The sequence below is a fragment of the Aquarana catesbeiana genome, linkage group LG06 (assembly GCF_042186555.1).
Source record: "Aquarana catesbeiana isolate 2022-GZ linkage group LG06, ASM4218655v1, whole genome shotgun sequence".
NCBI lineage: Eukaryota > Metazoa > Chordata > Amphibia > Anura > Ranidae > Aquarana > Aquarana catesbeiana.
In genome coordinates this window covers 315,761,098-315,781,175 of record NC_133329.1, presented here as the reverse complement: position 1 = coordinate 315,781,175, position 20,078 = coordinate 315,761,098, and the positions used below count along the sequence as shown (strand labels likewise).

At 41.9% G+C, this 20,078-nt stretch overlaps 1 protein-coding gene across 1 annotated transcript in view; it reads right to left on the bottom strand.

Moving 5' to 3' along the window:
• LSS (lanosterol synthase) overlaps positions 1–20,078 on the bottom strand; it is a 70,897-nt gene that overhangs the window by 33,767 nt on the left and 17,052 nt on the right. Inside the window, exons 7-13 of the mRNA XM_073633703.1 lie at positions 15,183–15,318; positions 15,001–15,109; positions 8,060–8,178; positions 7,471–7,568; positions 7,101–7,128; positions 5,512–5,568; positions 2,751–2,822 (exon numbers count right to left, since the gene is read on the bottom strand). Of these exons, the coding sequence (XP_073489804.1) occupies positions 2,751–2,822; positions 5,512–5,568; positions 7,101–7,128; positions 7,471–7,568; positions 8,060–8,178; positions 15,001–15,109; positions 15,183–15,318 (619 nt within the window). The remainder of the gene's footprint in view (positions 1–2,750; positions 2,823–5,511; positions 5,569–7,100; positions 7,129–7,470; positions 7,569–8,059; positions 8,179–15,000; positions 15,110–15,182; positions 15,319–20,078) is intronic.

Sequence of the window (20,078 nt, the reverse complement as noted above, 5' to 3'; positions counted from 1 at the left end):
TCAGCGTCAAGTTCAGAGGATAAAAAAAATATTTGAAGAGACTGGAGACGTTTTGGACAAGGCCAGGTCAGGCCGACCCCGCAAGACAACTGCTCGAGAGGACCGTTTGTTGGCTCGAAAATCCAAGGCCAGCCCATTTTCCACTGCAGCAGAGCTCCACGAGACCTGGTCACCTGAAGTCCCTGTGTCAACCAGAACAGTTTTAGGATTCTGTCTCAAAATGGCCTCCATGGTCGAATCAGTGCCCATAAGCCAGCACTAAACAAAAGTCAATTGAAAAACCGTGTGGCATTTGCCAAGGGCCACAGCCTGCTAAAAGGATGGACTCTGGAAAAGTGGCAGAAGGCAGATTTTTCAGATGAATCTTCTGTTGAATTACACCACAGTCGCCGCAAATATTGCAGGAGACCTACTGGAACCCGCATGGAGCTGAGATTTACCCAGAAAACAGTGAAGTTTGGTGGAGGCAAAATCATGGTCTGGGGTTACATCCAGTATGGGGGTGTGCGAGGGATCTGCAGAGTGGAAGGCAACATCAATAGTCTAAAATACCAAGAAATCTTAGCTACCTCTTATATTCCCAACCATAAAAAAGGCCAAATTTTGCAGCAGGATGGTGCTCCATCGCATACTTCCATCTCCACATCAAAGTTCCTTAAGGCAAAGAAGATCAAGATGCTCCAGGATTGGCCAGCCCAGTCACCAGACATGAACATCATTGAGCATATGTGGTGTAGGATGAAAGATGAAGCATGGAAGACGAAACCAAAGAATATTGATGAACTCTGGGAGGCATGCAAGACTGTTTTCTTTGCTATTCCTGATGACTTCATCAATAAATTGTATGAATCCTTGCCAAACCGCATGAATGCTGTCCTTCAAGCTCATGGAATTCATACAAGATATTACATTTGGATCTCACAGCACCACTACTTAATTTGCTGACATATTTTTGGATTTTCAGTAAAGTTGTTCAATTTCAGTATAGGCGACAAAACTTTTGTCTTGCCAAAATTTGACCTGTCTGTCTTGATTAAATGATAAATCTTTTTTCAGTGAAACTAATTTATTTCAGTGCATTAAACATCTTTTGGGAGGGCTTTAGCTTTTCATATGAGCTATTTCTAACACCAATTGATTAATTAAAAGTCAGGTTAATAGCAGGAGTTTCTACAAAATAGAGAAGCGACAAGACTTTTGTCAGGGACTGTATATATATATATATATATATATATAGATATATATAGATATATCTATATATATAATTGGCATGTTTGCATTACCTACAGTGCATCCGGAAAGTACTCACAGCGCTTAACTTTTTCCACATTTTGTTATGTTACATCCTCATTCCAAAATTGATTCAATTCATTATTTTCCTCAAAATTCTACAAACAATACCCCATAGTGACAATGTCAAAGAAGTTTGTTTGCCATCTTTGCAAATTTATTAAAAATAAAAACAAAAAAATTCCATGTACACAAGTATTCACAGCTTTGGTCAATACTTTGTTGAAGCGCCTTTGGCACCAATTACAGCCTTCAAGTCCTTGAGTGTGATGCTACAAGCTTGGCACATCTATTTTTGGGCAGTTTCTCCCATTCTTCTTTGTAGGACCTCTCAAGCTCCATCAGGTTGGATGGGGAGCATCGGTGCACAGCCATTTTCAGATCTCTCCAGAGATGTTCAGTCGGGTTCAAGTCTGGGCCACTCAAGGACATTCACAGGCTTGTCCCATAGCCACTCCTTTGGTATTGGCCAGGTGATAAGCTGTATCTGGTTTCCTCCAGACATGGCGCTTGCCATTCAGGCCAAAGAGTTCAATCTTTGTTTCATCAGACTAGAGAATTTTGTTTCTCATGGTCTGAGAGTCCTTCAGGTGCCTTTTGGCAAACTCCAGGCAGGCTGTCGTATGCCTTTTACTGAGGAATGGCTTCCGTCTGGCCACTCTACCATACAGGCCTGATTGGTGGAGTGCTGCAGAGATGGTTGTTCTTCTGGAAGGTTCTCCTCTCTCCACAGAGAAACGCTGGAGGTCTGTCAGAGTGACCATCAGGTTCTTGGTCACCTCCCTGACTAAGGCCCTTCTCCCCCGATCGCTCAGTTTGGCCGGACGGCCGACTCTAGGAAGAGTCCTGGCGGTTCCAAACTTCTTCCATTTATGGATGATGGAGGCCACTGTGCTCATTGGGACCTTCAATGCTGCAGAAATGTTTCTGTACCCTTCCCCAGATCTGTCCCTTGATACAATCCTGTCTTGGAGGTCTACAGACAACTCCTTGGACTTCGTGGCTTGGTTTGTGCTCTGACATGCACTGTTAACTGTGGGACCTTATTTAGACAGGTGTGTGCCTTTCCAAATCATGTCCAATCAACTGAATTTACCACAGGTGGACTCCAATCAAGTTGTAGAAACATCTCAAGGATGATCAATGGAAACAGGATGCACTTGAGCTAAATTTTGAGTGTCGTGGCAAAGGCTGTGAATACTTATGTACATGTTATTTTTTTATTTTTAATACATTTGCAAAGATTTCAAACAAACTACTTTCACGTTGTGATTATGGGGTATTGTTTGTAGAATTTTGAGGAAAATTATGAATTGATTTTGGAATAAGGCTGTAGCATAACAAAATGTGGAAAAAGTGAAGTGCTGTGAATACTTTCCAGATGCATTGTACATGTACATAAAACTACACATCCAAATTCCATCATTTTTTGTTCCCCCCTAGTGTGCACTGGACTGCACCTGTGAAACACGCAGAAATTCATGTGCTTTCTCCAACACTTTCTGAAACTGCTTCTTTTTGTGAGCTCCAGCCTGCAAGTTTAAAAAAAAAATACTGAGTACAGATATAAACACACACATATATAACATTTTTGTCAGATTTGTATTGCTGTCTGTGACCTCGTTACAGAAATTACTCCACATGTTCTGTCTCCATGAAAATGCCCCATTTGTCTCCCCAGTGGAAATGCAAACAGCAATAAAATCACCTATTTATTAGCAAAGAAAAGGGTGAAAAACATTATCAGGTTCTTATTCCTACCTTTGTAAGGGACACGAAAGATGTCGTCAGCAAACTAAACAACATAGAGATAGATGATGACTGGTACCTAGTAGGTATCGATGTGGAATCTCTGTATACATCGATACCTCACTATTTGGGACTAAGAGCTGTGGACTATTTTTTGGATACATTTTATTCTGAAATGGCCCACCAAAATGAATTCATTTTGGACCTACTGGAATTTGTCCTCCATAGCAACTTTTTTCAATGTAATGAAATCAACTATCAACAGGTTTCAGGCACATCTATGGGGGCCCCATGTGCACCTTTATATGCATGCCTGCATCTGGGTATTTGGGAGGAAACTGTGATCTATAAATTAAAATCATCTGATAGATCAGTGGGCGTATGGCTATACTATATAGATGAAATGCTGGTGGTCTGGAAGGGAAGTGAAACAGATCTGTGTGGGTTTATTAATGAGCTCAATGATTATGAATGCAACATTAAACTCACTTACAGCTTCGATCTGAAATCAATTCCCTTCCTAGACCTCAGGATCTCCAAAAAAGATGGCCAATTTGAAAGTTCTACTTATCAAAAACCTACAATGGCTAACACCTTACTTCGTGCGGATAGTTTCCATCCTAAATCACTGGTGGAAAGCATACCTATTGGCCAATTCCACCGTATTAGGAGGAATTGCACCAGTGACTCTAAATTTAAAAAAGAGGCCCATGAAATGTATGCTAGATTTATGGAAAGAGGCTATACTCATAGGGTCCTAACAAAAGCAAAGAAAAGAGCATTATATTACCAATACATTGATCTACTTTGTCTAGTTGTTCGATGCTATCTGGTATAGTGGGAGATTATCCACATAGTGGGAGATTATCCACATATGGTTGCCCGTAGGGCCCCTAACCTTTCTGACATGCTTACTCAGTCCGAATATGTATGGACATCTGCAGACTCTTAGCTAATGTCCTTTCCTAGTACAAAAGGGATGTCCCATGTGGGCATTGCCAGATATGTAAATTTGTTGAGCACAGTGACACGTTCGCTGATGCGGACAATTTAAATACATACAAAATCAAAAGTCTAATAAACTGTGCAACCACTAAAGTAATTTACAGTCTACAATGTCCATGTAATAAAACCTGCATGAGTAAAACTAAACGCCAATTGCATGTCTGCATTGATGAACATCTTGGTGATATTAAACACAAGGCACCAAAAAGCCCCTTAGCTCAACATCTTCTCCTCCACCATCAGTCAAATGTTGACAGGCTGCGGGTGAAGGGGATTTATGCTCTGAAGCTGAATAAAAGACAGGGTGACTTTGATAAAATACTACTCAAAAAAGAAAAAATCTGGATTTACAGATTAAATACATTGACCCCAAAAGGACTCAATAGGGAGCTGAATCTACAGGTATTTTTAGACTGATTAGACTTGAATCTCATTGAGTTCCTTGAAATATCTGTAATCCTGGTGTAGGCTGTCTGTTTCTTTACATTTGATTCATCCCTTACATACTTATTTCTAAATTATCTATTTACTTATTGTTTATTTTTTTTCATATAATTTTATTTATTTTTTTAGTATACTTGTTCACTACGTATTTTTCGATTATTCGATTGGTAGGTGGAATGCTGTATGTGCACTGTCTTTAGTTCATGAGGAGGAGATTTATAACACTGTCCAAAGATCCAATTTTGCTGATAAGCAGATGGAGCATTAGGTCCCTTTAAGAGGAAAAAGAAGCTTGGTCAGAAGGTGTATTTATACAAGCCCCAACTAGAGGGTGCCAAGTCCTGATGAAGCTGGGGTTTCCCAGCGAAACGCATTGACGTCATGTCCCTGTGCGTCTGACATCGCTCAACGCTTTCCTTCACATCCATGGAAGTTTGGATATACCAGTGTGGCTACGATTGCTAGGACCACTGTCCTGGCACGATGGCACCTGACAGGAGAGTTATCTGAGCCGCTAAACATCACTTTTGGCATCCAGCTATCCAGCAGCATGAGAGATATGTATTGACAGATGGCATGTCACTGGCTGATCTGCTACGAGCAAAGTTCATGGGAGCCAGGGATTCCTATACTGGCTATGGTCACTTGCATGGAAATGGAAATGGAAATGTAACTTTGCAATGACATATTACACCTGTGCTCTCAGCCTTTCCCTTTGCAGCTACTATACATATATAGGAAGAGATTTAATCCACATCTGACTACTGCATATACTTAATTTTTGCTTTTTGCTATTGTTTCATACTCCTTTTCCTACCTAGGTCTCTACTATGGAGATTTATAATCTCTTCTTGTACCAGTAAACCCCTGTATGTCATGGCATGACAAGGCAGCAAGTGGTGCCAAATCTTCCCAAAGGGGACACAAAGCAATAAGACCTTGACAGTGATTTGTCCCTCACCAACTCTCTTCAAAACAAAATAAAATAACTTGATAAGGCAAGAATTACAACAGCTTTTGTACCTCCAGGTATGCCTGTATAGCAAATGCAGTGTCCCACAGCTGAGAGCCATTTGTTCCCTGTGAAAAAATATATTAAAAAATGCATTAAGGTAATAGACTAAAACCATGATATTTTATGATACATTTACACTTACATGCTGAGTTACTAGTCATACATGTACATGAGTCAATGGCCCACTTATCAATTCATTAGACCATTGCCCATGTTAAAACTGAAGTCTAGACAGATATAAAAAACCATTAAATCCACCTTTACATAGAAAGAACATATGTGTTGACATCAACCACTTATAATCCTTTGCACACCAGCATTTACAATGGCGAAAGGAGGGTAAACACTACCAGCCAATCAAGGGTCAATTATATTGTGTGCTTTGAGTGCTTCTGCTTCTTCATTGTCCAATCACAAGCTGGGTTGGGTCGAGTCCTTGACCAGGCTGCATTACTTAGCTATAGTGTTGGCTACTTTATTAAGGTAAATATGAATTTCAAGATTCAGTAATCCCTAACAACCAATCTTTAATTTGTCTAACTACAAAAAAATAATGGGAATGGTTACTATGGCCTGCTATATCCTGCTCACTGCACTGCTAAAAAGCCCCTGTGAAGGAAATAGTTTGTAGAATCAGTAGGATCCCCTGAAGAAGTCATATGACCGTGACGAAATGTGTAGGGCGTAGCCGGGTGACAGGATTGACAACCTAAATGGGAAATGACGCAGGAATGTGGCCCTGCTGTCAGTTTATTTGTTTGTTTCTTATTGTAAGTGCATTTTAATCTTAATCTTAAAACTAAAGTGGTTTTAAGTAATACTACACTAAGAGGTGTCCCTATGCCTTTTGAGTTTGGTTGCAGAGTGCAGGACGGCATGAGGTCTAACTCCTTTAATTTAATTGGGGTCGTACACCTTTAATTTTTTTATGATCTATGGGCCACCAACCTTGAGCATAGAAAGAGGAGTAACACCACTATCACCAACAGAGCATGAGTCGGATTGATCCCCAATGGTGAAGGCGATTGTGACCTGTTTCTAGACAGGTCCACATCTGGAGGTGAGCACTTAGGCACAGCGGTAGTAGGACTCACTGAGCACAGTGTGAAGGATTGATGAATTTTTAGATTGTAAACTGAACATTGGTGGCTTGTAAATAATATTGTGAACCTTATATGAAGAAACGCAAGGGAGACTTTAACCACTTCACTACAGGGCACTTTCACCCCCTTCCTGCCCAGACGAATTTTCAGCTTTCAGCTCTGTCACACTTTGAATGCGTTTATGCCACACTGTCTGTACCCATATTAAATTTGTATCTGATGAGGGCCACGCTGATAATGCGCTGATTATCAGCGCAGACCCTCCCTGTCAGGAGAGCCTCTGATCGGCTCTCCTCTACTCGCGCCTTGTCAGCGTGAACTGAGGGAAGACGATTACCGGCACTTCCTGGTTACCGCTGTGTTCAGCTGTGATTAGTTACACAATCTGATTGCTAGCTATCGGTACAAAATAAACATTTCAGAAACATAAATATTCAAAGTGCTCTACGCAAACATAGCTAACAGAGTTTGCAAGCATATAAAACCGTATTTACCTGCATTTTCATTCCATCCAGACCCAACCTGTAATAAAGAAATACTGTATGAAAAGCAGAACATCAAGCAAAAAAATAGAAAAAGCATTTAATGATCCTTTGCGCAAATATTGCGTGACATAATAAATTGCAACACCCACCATTTTATTCTCCAGGGCCTGTGCTTAAAAAATATAATGTTTGGGGTTTCTAAGTAATTTTCTATCAAACAAATGCAGATATTTACATGTATGTGAGATCTATCAAAATTGGCCTTGGGGGTTAGTGGTAAACAGTTATGAGCATGAAGCAACTCCATTTTAATTTTCATCTGTTCCCTAAGTGACACTAGCTACAAGCATTTGTCCATTAGCTGCAGCAATATGCTTACCAAAGATAATCTGGTATGCGGTCTACATGCTCCTTGAATACAGGAGACTCTGATCCATCCACATGCCATCGAACTAGCATATTAATAACCTTTGAGATCTGTAAAACATAAAGGCCAGTCTTTTAGCTACATCTAGTTATTTCTATGTCATCAGTGGTAATTCGATCAATGAAATCTAGTCATTCATGTGCCATCAGTATCGATTCAAACTGGCCATAGATGGGTAGTTTTTTCTTTTTTTTTTTGTTCAGCCATAGTGCATAATGAAAAAAAATAATTAACAGATTCCTCCATCTATACAAATGAGGTGGATGGAGGAATCCCTCTGTCAAGACATTGTATTGTGACAGCAGATCAGGGCGTTGTCAGAATACAATGATCAGCAGCTGCAGCCAATTGGCTGCTGATTGGCAAAAGGTTTCCAGTGTGTCCCTTTGACAAAGTCAATCAAAAGATCGACTTCTGTCAAACAGGGATGGTCACACAATGGTAAAAATTCTTCTGGTCCTTGCTGAACAGGTCAAATTTCAATCCGTCTATGGCCAGCTTTAATCTATTAAAACTAAAAGTGCATGAGCTAAATTCTTACTGGACCAATGCTGATACATTTAGTGAAGCGGTCATCAGCTGTAATGTGGTCATATAGTTCATGTACTGCGCGACGACGGAGGGCAGGAATGTGGTACGATTCATATATATTCAGCAGAACTGCAAAAAAATAAAAACATATGAATGAACAGAGATGGACGCAATAACCCATAAAAGAAAATCTCATTCCCTGACCTGAGCACAATAAAACTAAAATCTTCTTTGGGCTGTATGGGTTTTTATAATCTGAACACTATATTACTGAGGTTAAAAATCAAAAGTGTTTTAATCTCGAGCAAAGTCATTAAAGTGTATATCATAACTTTTTTTTTAGTTTAGTTTAGTGGACTGAAGGGGGACGTTTTACAACCCCAGATGGTTTTCACTGCTGTCAGGATCTCCATTAGAAAGGTTTATTCTCAATTTCTGTCATGGTGAAATTGTTTTACCAGACAGGAAAAAAGTGAAAATATGCAAAAGGGACATAGAGGTAAAAATCAAACAGGGGTTCTGGCATCCCACTACTTTGCTAAGAGGGGCATTTTAATTTCGGTCTGTGATTTTTCCCTCACTTTCTGTCTTGTAAAACTACTGTCACTGGGACAGTAAGTAAAGGAAATCTCTCTATTGAAGTCTCTGGATAGCAGAAAAATTCAGCAAGGATGCTAATCCTTCCCCATTTTATCCAAAACAAAACAACCAACTATATGCTTTTAAAAGTTAAAAGTAACAGGATGCAAACAATTTGTTAAAGTGGTTGTAAACCCTTTCATATACCCAGTAAAGTGACTGGCCTCAGGTATTACACAGAGATTAAATAAATCCTCCTACATACTTTGTACCCATTTATCTGCAGTCTTCTCTTTTCAACATCCTTTCAAAATGCTGAGAAAGCTTGTCTGAGAGTTCATAAAAAAGGCGGAGGAGAGTTGAAACTACACTATGCAGAGCTCAGTTAGGAGAGCTCTGAAAGCTGATTGGGGGGAAGGGACACACCTCCCTTCACATAGCACACAGGAACAGAGCTGATGCTGTCAATCAGCTGGAGCTCCCTCCCGTCACCATTTTTCTCTTGGTGTCAGGAAACCTTGTCAGAAGTAATTAATGCTGATAACAGAGGAATGAAGCAGCAGACAGAAATGACACTTAGTGCTCCTATAAATACATGAACGGTCTGTCACCACAGGGTGGCACTGTGGACAGCACAAAAACATATACTATGCCACGTCCTATTGAATAGTCAGAACCAATGGAAATTGGAAATAATGGACTTTATAGGCATACTTAAAATGGTTTACAATTTTGTTTATTGAAAGGACATAGACACATTTAAAAACATATATAAATCAGTGAAAGTGACTAAAATTGTGTCTCAATGACCACACAGCAGTCCAGAGTGCCAGTGGACTCAATGGACTATGCTGGAAGGCCAGAAAGAAAACTGAAAGTACTAATACCCCAATGTAATAACACACCATAACATAACATATATCATAACCTGAATGGGTACAACCCTATAATAATGAAACAGGGGTTAATAGAGCCAGTTCAAAAAATGTTGATACTGCTTTTCAGAGATTCAGAAGACTTGTTCGACTAGTTTTGCGCTTAAAGAATGTGTCTTCTGGAGCTAGGTAAGTCTATATTGGTGATAAGTGGCATGAGTAATATCACATAGGCAAGATTTCAAATAGATAATCACTTCCTCACATACTTTGATACACCATTCCAAAATTGGCCATCCACTTTAAAGACATCCATATCTGATAAATAATATAGGAGGGAGTAGTTCGGGACTTGTACACATATAATAATAGTACAGAGCTGTGCTGGTATGCAGATGTACCAGCAGATGTCAGCATAACAACAGGCTTAGTTCATCACATGGCACTGTCAGCGCAACATGCCCCTGGATACACATCTCTCCCTTTTGGTGTCCCCGCAGGTAGAAGCGTCTTGACCAAGTAATTATCTGAAATCTTTTTCGATGTGAGGTTACTTAGGCCACTTATCACCAATATAGACCTACCTAGCTCCAGAAAAAGTGTTCTTTAAGCGCAAAACTAGTCAAGCAAGTCTTCTGAATCTCTGAAAAGCAGTATCAACATTTTTTGAACTGGCTCTATTAACCTCTAGTCCATTGGAACTCTGGTCATTGAGACACAATTTTAGTCACTATCACCGATTTATATATGTTTTTATATTGGTCTATGTCCTTTCATTAATGAAAATTGTAAACCCTTTTAAGTATGGCTATATGGCTATCCTTTCCTATTTCCATTGGTTCTGACTTAGTGCTCCTAATTGAGACAAGTACACACTATGGAGGGATATGCTTTGTTCATATTTTATGTCTGAGGTTTACAACCACTTTAAGTATTTTAGGTCATATAACAATGTTATGGGCTGACTACACGTTATGATGACTACACACACACTGCAACTGTTATTAGACTGGACTGTCCTTTTCTGTTAAGATGAATTATTCTTTCTGCAGTGCTTTTATGTTTTTTATAACTCAGTAATTAATCATAAAAGCGATTCTACAGGGGGCGTAACTGGAAGCCGCTCTGGATGGCAGCCTGATTCATCTGCTCTCTCTCAGCCCGTGATCAAACAGCGCACAGGGGACGTTTCGCCGCTTTCCCATGGGCAGATCCAGAGCCACTAGATCCGCAGCAGCCAGGGGATCATCGTTACCCCCGCCAGGAACCCCTACGGACCTCCGGTCCTATTTCCCGCCGACGGATATGTCTCTCACCGGAGCGTCCAAGATGGCGCCGGACACTCCTGCGGCCTACTCTCAGAGCTCCGCACGGATCCCCCCGTCGCCTCATTCGCCTCAGGGGACACTCCCGGACCACGAACCAGCTCCGATGAGCACCACAGCCGAGCCCTCTCAACCGGGAATGGTGAGTCCTCATCCCGAATCCACCTCCCGCGGGGCAGCGCCGCAAGCGTCACAGGGCGCCATGCTGAACCTCCCCTCCCAGCAATATACACAATGCTCAGAGGCGTTTCCTCGCCTGCTGAGAACAGCGTCGGATCCATGCATCCAGGGCACTGAGCCAAGCTCCCCAACCCCCTCAGATTTCTCTGTGGACTTTCCAGCCCTGCCAGACCCTATGTACCCGGCTAACCAGATACCCCCGGAGCCCACGCTGGAGTCTGCACTGTCCCCAATGCCCTCCGACCGCTTGGAACCTGGTTCACCACCCTCAAAAACTCAGAGACTAGTCCACGAACCAACAGCTCACTCGCAGAATGGTCAATGTCACAGACCACATATGCTAACAAAGTGTGCACACCAGACCCCCATCCCCAGAGGATGGACAAAACAAGGGCCCTTCCGCCCGCTCAAAATCCATCTTGGAGTGAACCGTGGGACTCCCCACCAAGATTTGCGCACCAGGCCACTGGCCTCAGTACCATTAGCCATCAACCTCTACCACCCCGCACAACCTCAGAGCTGGGGACCCTGGAATCAATCCACCCCCAATCGGTACCCCCACAATGGCAAACATATTTACAGGCAATCCCCACTAAGGAGGACTTTAGACAACTGATAGAAGATGTAAAATCCACATGTCGCTCGGAAATACAAGTGCTTCAATCAGGCCTTAAACACTTAGCAGACAGGGTGGAAATGGCTGAAGAAGAAATCCAAGAGACTAAACTGGCAGTCCATAGAACCCAACTCCAAGGAGCAGACCACCACACTATGTTAAGAGATATGCAGCGACATGTGGAGGATTTGGATAACAGGGGTCGCAGAAACAACATACGAGTGAGGGGGATACCAGAAGTCGAAGGCCCAGAGGACATTCAACATATTTTACAGGACGTGTTTAATAATCTTTTGGGCGAACCCGTTACCAACTTTATTGAAATGGACAGATCCCACCGAGCACTGCGCCCCAAGGGCGCCACCTCGCAACCAAGGGACATTATCTGCAGGATTAACTCATATCCCCTGAAAGAGGACATCATGAGGCAAGCTCGGCTAGCACGCAAAGATGCACATGTACAACTATACCCGGATCTCTCATGGATCACACTACAAAAACGTAGACTTCTGCAGCCATTGTTACGCGTTTTGCAAGACGAAAATATTACCTACCGTTGGGGATTCCCTTTCAGCCTCACAGCCAAAAACCAAGGCAAATCTGCAACATTAAGATACCCGGAGGACATTGAAACCTTCTGTGAAACCATCGGAATCTCCGTCCCAGGACTCCCGGAATGGGATCTTATTACTACCCCACCACCACCACCCACAACCTGGCAGAAGGTCTCCTCTTCCAACAGATCCCGGAACAGAGATGCGTCCCGCAAGAGCGCCAAGCACAGGAATGGCTGACCCTAGTGGCTATGATTACACCTCAAATTACTTATTGATGGACTGTTCCTCCATCAGTTACCACTGGTGACATGGCCCTGGACAGTATAGCATACTTAGTCCCCCCCACTTTGTGCCCTAGTTTCACATTTTAGTCTACCAAATGGGCATGTCTCGGTAGAGACTCGAGAGAATAGGAAATCCCATTCCTACCCACCCCCCTTTCTTTTTTGGTTAAATGTTAGAAGTTATAGCTGTTCTGCAGTTCGTGTTCTATATGACCAATTTTGGGCTCCGGTGCATCTGACTGATGGGCCCTTCGGGACCTTTGTCAGGAGGATCCCTGGAATCCCGTATCGACCTAGGCCCTTTAGCCTCTCAAGGTCAAGAGATATCAGTTGTACGAATTTACAAATGTTTGATATGTACTAACTACCTCCTTTTCTTTTCATCTCCTCTCTCACTTTTCTTCCTACCCTCCGCCTTTACATCACCATATAACTCGCTACACAACCTGTGGAGTTCGAATGGCTCTCCTCTCGAGGTATGCACATCAGTGATCCACAACTCCCGAAACCTCTCCTCCACATCAGGTAAGGCGTTCTCCCTCTTTCATCTGGTATCATGGCTAAGATCCTATCCCTAAACGTCCATGGCCTCAACTCCAATAAAAAAAGACACTTAGCATTTAGGGAGTTTAGGCAATCTGGAGCGGGTATTATTTTTGTTCAAGAGACACATTTTGACAAGGAAGGTTCATTTACATTCGCCTCTAAACAATATTCTCAAATATACCACTTCTCAGGGTTACATAAAAGAGCAGGGGTTGCAATCCTCATTAAAAATGGAGCCCCCTTCACCTGTGCAGCCCACTACAGCGACCCACATGGCCACTTTGTTATCCTCCAGGGACATTGGCAACAACAAGCAATTACCCTTTGTGCCCTCTATGCCCCTAGCATTAAACAGTATAACTTCCATTCCAAAGTATTCACTCGCCTCTTTAAATCAGAACACGAGATGCTAGTAGTGGGAGGTGACTTTAATCTAACCCATTCAACCATAATGGATCGCCAGGCGGTGAGCCCCAGGGCGACACCGGCTCGAGCCCTACGAGACTCGAAGTTTTTTCGCAAACTCTCTAGAAGATACGCTCTCTTTGACGCCTGGAGAGCTCTCCATCCTGGTGATAGGCAATATACTTTTTATTCAGCCCCCCACCAGACACATTCACGTATCGACTACTTCTTTGTAAATAATTGCACACTTAGAAATACACGAGATGCACAGATATTCCCAATTTCATGGTCTGACCATGCACCTATCTTACTTAAGTTGGAACTGGGACCCCCCAATTGTAGACCTTACAACTGGAAATTAAATACATTTCTTTTCCAACACCCCCCATCGCAAATGGAACTAGTATCCACCTTAAATTATTATTTTGCAGAAAACAACACTCCTGACATTTCCACTTCCACACTATGGGAAGCCCACAAGGCAGTAATTCGAGGCAGGTGTATAGCACTATCATCTGCCATGAAAAAAGAAGCCCAGATCACAAAACTTCAAACGGAAAAAGAACTTAGAGCATTAGAATGTCAACTGCAAATATCTCCCACCCTACCCCTTCTCACAGCGGCACGTTGTCTTATTGCGTTACATTGGAAAAAAACCCTTCCCCCCACTCCTGAAACCTTATACGCTAGAATTAAAGATGTGGAGTTGATGGAGAAGATGACGGCCCGACGTGTGGGAGTTGTGGCATCTTCGAGAGGATCCACCATAATCAAGTAAACAAAATATAACAACACTCTCTCTTCTCTTTTCTTCCTATTTCTTCCTTTCCCTCCCTCTTTTTCTATCCTTCCATTTTATTTTGAGTGTTCTAATGATTTGCATAGTTCTAAGCAAAATAGAAGAAGAAAACAAAAAAAAAAAAAAAACAAAAAAAAAAAAAAAAGAGTAGAGGAAAAACCTGGCATATATACATTCTTTGTTGTGTATTCTTTCCTCTTATTATAAGTTTCACATATATTATGTACTTTTGTACTGCAAATACTATAATAAAATGTTATTTGATAAAAAAAAAAAAAGCGATTCTACAAGCACACATATATTACAGGTAGATCCCAGGGTGAATGTAGCATATGTGCACACTGTGTAACTGCACAAGGACCCTCTAGGACTTGGAGCACATTTTATCTAGATGTAGGTGACATGGGTGGGTGCTGGGTCCCTGCCACTGTCACATAGACTTTTGAAACTGCTCACTTCTATCTAGCTGTCAGTCAATACACAATGTATAAATAATTTTACTTGGCCAGTAGTTGAATGGGGGACCAAAATTGGCCATGCACAGGGCCTTCCTTGGCAACATAGTCCGCCATCATTGGGACACAAAATTTTTCTGCTTTGCCTGATCAGTATTTTACTTGATCTGATCGCAGCATTCAAATCATATATCATCAGTAACACCACATACAGCCATGGAAATCCAGGAAAGGCTGGATGACAAGTCAAATAAACCAAAAGCAATATAATCAGACTGTAACATATGTTGGCACCATTAGACATTAGAAATTTACAGGTAGGCCTCTTACCATAAGCAAAATTTAGCAGTGTACTGTGGGGGGTGTACAGATCACAAGGGGCAACATTATTTCTCTGTGCTGGCCAATTAATGCTGTTGTAGTCTTGCACATAGAGTTCCTGAAGGAAAACAATATCTGTGAATAAACGTGTTGGTAAAAAGAACAATGCAGGTTCTTGGTCTTCTACTCACTTGTCTCAAGCTGCGGATCAAGTCATCCTCATGGGAACTCAGCCTTGTGGCATAACAATAACTCATGGGAAGGTAGACTTGCCTGCAGTGACACCATATAGTGCTGGGGTGAGCTGGGAACCACTGTGGCAAAAGCCTGGAAAAGTATTTGAAAAAAGTATATAAATATGATTACATCAAAGTTAAAAAAAAATACTATGTGGAGTAGTTTTTTTTCTGTTATATCAAATACATTTTATTGGGTTTCACACAATAAACGTTCACAATCTAAAAATTAGCACATGGTTTTGCAACCTCTTTACAGTAAAGAAGCATCTGTGCATTGTATGGGTTTACAATTATCAGTGCTAGCTATCGTAGCTTATCACAGCACATTCACAGTTAGATGTTCAATTCCAGCTGCTATATTACAATTTACTGTTTATATAGATTAGAGGATTGATCCTTTTTTCCCAGGTTTAATGTAAGCATAATGGTGTCACCAGCTTTTTATCCGTTATTAAATTCTCCGGTAAAATGAAAAAGTTGCTATCTTTATTTCTTCTTTGGTCATTACAAGATTACAACCTTAATTACATTGAAGCTGTGTCATAAGCACCACAGGAACCAAACCAAGTGTAGTTCCATTATTTGTTAACTTTATTAGAAAAAACGCTATCCTAATAGATTAACTTTTCTCTAGGTGGAGGGATTAGGAGATATCCATTTTGGAGCTGTCTGCTTTTTTGGGCCACAAATAAAAGACTAGATCATGTGCCAATATTTCTGGGGGGTGTGCCGCATGACCTATTTCCCCCAAAATGCAAATTATAGGTACTAGAGTGATTGTTAACCCAAAAATGTTATTTATATGTGGAGTAGTGTTTTTAGTTGGGATATTTCAGCTGTTGTCAAATAGGTTTCAACACTGGTAGTGCTGTTAAGATGAATACAAACATTATATTTTTTAACAATACATTTTTATTGAGTTCCACATTGTACATGTAAAATATAAAGCAGTACCTACAGCACAAGAAAGATACAAAGTGGGTATCGTAATATTGTTACATGTGCTTGAGCTACTTATAAGAACACAGAGTACAACCTCAACAGGAGGTATGGCCTGTCACCCCAACTGGGTACACACTGTGAGCAGGCTCTTCTAAGAGACTTTTAAGGAGTAGCCCTCCTTGGACCTTGTTGAGGGTCCCTGGAGATGGGATGGGTAGTAAGCTCTTTTGTGCAGTATTATTAAACAATAAACATTGAACTTCTCTTTTAATACAAAGTAGTACACATATGTTGGTTATGTTGTGGTCATGTGTTCATACTATCATATATGGTTCTCCGGATATGACCACACTTAATATTAGGTCTTACCCTTAGACGGCTGGATGTTATTGTATAAGTATCAGGAAAAACTAGTCATACATCACAAGTGTGAGGAGGCATATTGAGAAGTTCTTCAGATCTCCCAATGTACAAACATTATATTAGGCAGTAGATTAAAGTAGAACTGAAATCGCCTAAACCAGATTCTCCCCTCACTGGTCCATAAAGACCAGGTAGGGTTCGTCCCGATGCGTCAGGCTGGCGACAATACCAGAAAAATTATAGACCTGGTGGAGGTGGTGAATAAGGAACACCAGGCAGCATTGTTGCTCAGTTTAGACGCAGAAAAAGCGTTTGACCGCTTGGGATGGCCCTTTCTATTTGCCACTCTACAATTCATGGGCTTTCGAGGTCCCTTCCTACAGGCGATCAGACATTTATACACAGGCCCAACATCCCAAGTCAGAACCCCCTTTGCATTATCCCCTACATTCTCAGTGGCGAACGGGACCAGGCAGGGATGCCCACTCTCGCCCCTGCTATTTGCACTCTGCGTCGAACCCCTAGCCGCATCCATTAGGAGAAACCCAGACATACGGGGAGTATCAGTTAGAGGGAGAGAGTTTAAAATCTCCCTCTTTGCAGATGATATCATACTCTCATTGACTCAACCTCATATCACTCTTCCAATCCTGCAAACAGAACTAGATCGCTTTCGCGCGCTTTCAGGGTATAAGATAAATGCATCAAAATCAGAGGCCCTCCCAATTAACATCCCTCCTAACGAGGTCTCACTTTTAAAATCTAACTTTCCATTCACATGGAAAATAAATTCCCTGAAATATCTAGGCATATTTATTACACCCAAATTTAGTACCATATACCAAGAAAATTTCCCACCACTGTTCCGATCTATAAGATCCTCACTGACCCAATGGAAAAAGCACCACATCTCTCTATTAGGTCGAATAGCCTCAATAAAAATGACTATCCTCCCAAGGCTTTTATATCTCTTCCAAACACTACCCATACCAATCCCGATAGCCCATCTGAAAAAACTCCAATCTGATCTATTACACTTCACATGGAATTACAAAAGGCACAGGGTCCCGAGATCGGTGCTGATGGCATCCCGCAATGAAGGGGGATTGGCGTTCCCTAATATTATTAAATATTATTACGCAGCTCAATTGCGAGCGATAGCCTCCTGGTATACCCACAAATCTTATAATAAATGGACCGAAATTGAAAAGCTATGGCTTGCTCCCATACATCCAAATAACCTGCTGTGGAGTGCGAATGCGGACGTAGCCCCTGAGCGTATGCTGGGTCCCATGTCCCACTTGAGACGGCTGTGGCGCACTCTGGCCCCCAAACATAGTCTCTCCTCAGATAGATCGCTCCTGACCTCTTTTATCTGTAACCCCAAAGTGCCGGATAGTCTAACCTACCAAATGTCACATCATTGGACAGCCCGGAACTTGTTCCACTATGGGAACCTGGTGGACCCTAGAACAAGGAAACTGCTACCATTCAGTGAACTACAAACTAAACATGACCTCCCCAAACAGGCATTCTACGGGTATCTACAAATCCGGCACTATGCACTCACTATTACACCCACCCTACAATTTTCACCACCATCAGCGTTTGAAACAACAATCTTGACGGGCAATAATCAGAGAGGGCTCATATCGAACATATATAAGATCTTGAACGTCTTCTCAGAGGACAGCCAGGGTAAACACTTGTATATGACTAAATGGGAGGGGATCCTCGGGGAGGAACTCCCGATCTCGCAATGGCAGATAATCTGGAATCAAACAGCGAAGAGTTCAATGTGTTCTTTATACAAAGAAAACTCCTATAAAATCCTCTTCCTGTGGTATATGACCCCAGATGTTCTCCATGCCATATTTCCCAATAGTTCCGATAGATGCTGGAGATGCCAGGGAGCAAGGGGCACCCTCCTACATATATACTGGAGCTGCCCATTGTTGACTCCTTACTGGTCCACAGTCCAGCAACTACTGGAACGCCTCCTGGACATACAGATCCAGGCTTCCCCAAAGTTCTTCCTACTGGGCCTGCCGCCGCCTAATCTCCCTACCCCATATAAAAAACTGGTACGTCACATACTGACGGCGGCAAGATGCCTTATAGCACTACACTGGAAGCGTTCTTTACCCCCCTCTGCTGAGGACCTGTACACTAGAATAAAGGACATAGAAGTGATGGAAAAGATGACAGCTAGAATACAAGATACATTGGAAGCACATAACAGGGTCTGGGAGCTATGGCACCTCCGGGAGGACCCACCATGACCAGGTAACACCACCGTTGATATGCCTACTATATCCCCCCCCCTCTCTAACCCCCTCTCTCTCTACTACCCACCTCTTCCTCTTTATGTTATACATACCTGTGACTTTATAGCCATAGATAACTAAGTTATGATTCTGCTATTACAGTAAGATTATAAACTTGCCAGTAAATATAGTAAATGGAAGACGATGACACTTAACTGGCATTTTGCAAAACCTTAATATTGGAATATGACATTTGATTATTGACACTGTATAAAAGACAAGAATTCAACATTATTGTACTACTGTTACAAATGCCATCTGTTACTGCATAATGTACTGCAAAAACGGAAAAATAATAAAAACGTTACTTGAGTAAAGTAGAACTGAATTCAAAAAGTGAACTTCTGCTTTGTTATTAGAAACATTTAGTTAACTGAATCTAAACAGTACCCTGCAAAATTTACCTTTTCTCCAAAATTCCTCCAAAAAAAGCAGTGCACTTCCTGCTAAGTGAGGGTGTCTATGCACTTCTGTGCCTACAGCATTATGGCTGTATATCTGCAGTGTAAGATCTAATGCCCCGTACACACGATCAGAAATTCCGCCAGCAAAAGTCGGATGTGAGCTTTTGGTCAGAAATTCCGACCGTGTGTATGCTCCATCGGACTTTTGCTGGCAGAATTCCAGCCGGCAAAAGATTGAGAGCAGGTTCTCTATTTTTCGGTCGGAAAAAGTTCCTATCCGAAAATGCGTTCGTCTGTATGCAATTCGGACGCGCAAAAAATCACGCATGCTCGGAAACAATTTGACGCATGCTCGGAAGCATTGAACTTCATTTCCTCGGCTCGTGGTAGTGTTGTACGTCACCGCGTTCTTGACGGTCGAAAGTTCAGAGAACTTTTGTGTGGCCGTGTATATGCAAGGCAAGCTTGAGCGGAATTCCATCGGAAAAACCATCCAAGTTTTTTCTGACGGAATTTCTGATCGTGTGTACGGGGCATAAGTCTCTGCTGCCTCTGACTACTAGCGTTAGGAGATTTGGGGTGAGATTCAGTGATGTCAGTCCTGTGCTTTTCTCTGTTCTTCCTGCTGGAATCTCTGCCAAGAGGACAACCTCCACATAGGGACACAGTGCAGAACAACACATGGAAAGTCAGTTATGGATCAGCTGCACAGACACCATAGACAATACTTGTTGCTACTACATAGCTCTCTGCTTGCCTGTGCCTTTATGCAGAAAATGTTAATACATACATTTAAATAAAACGCAAAAGCT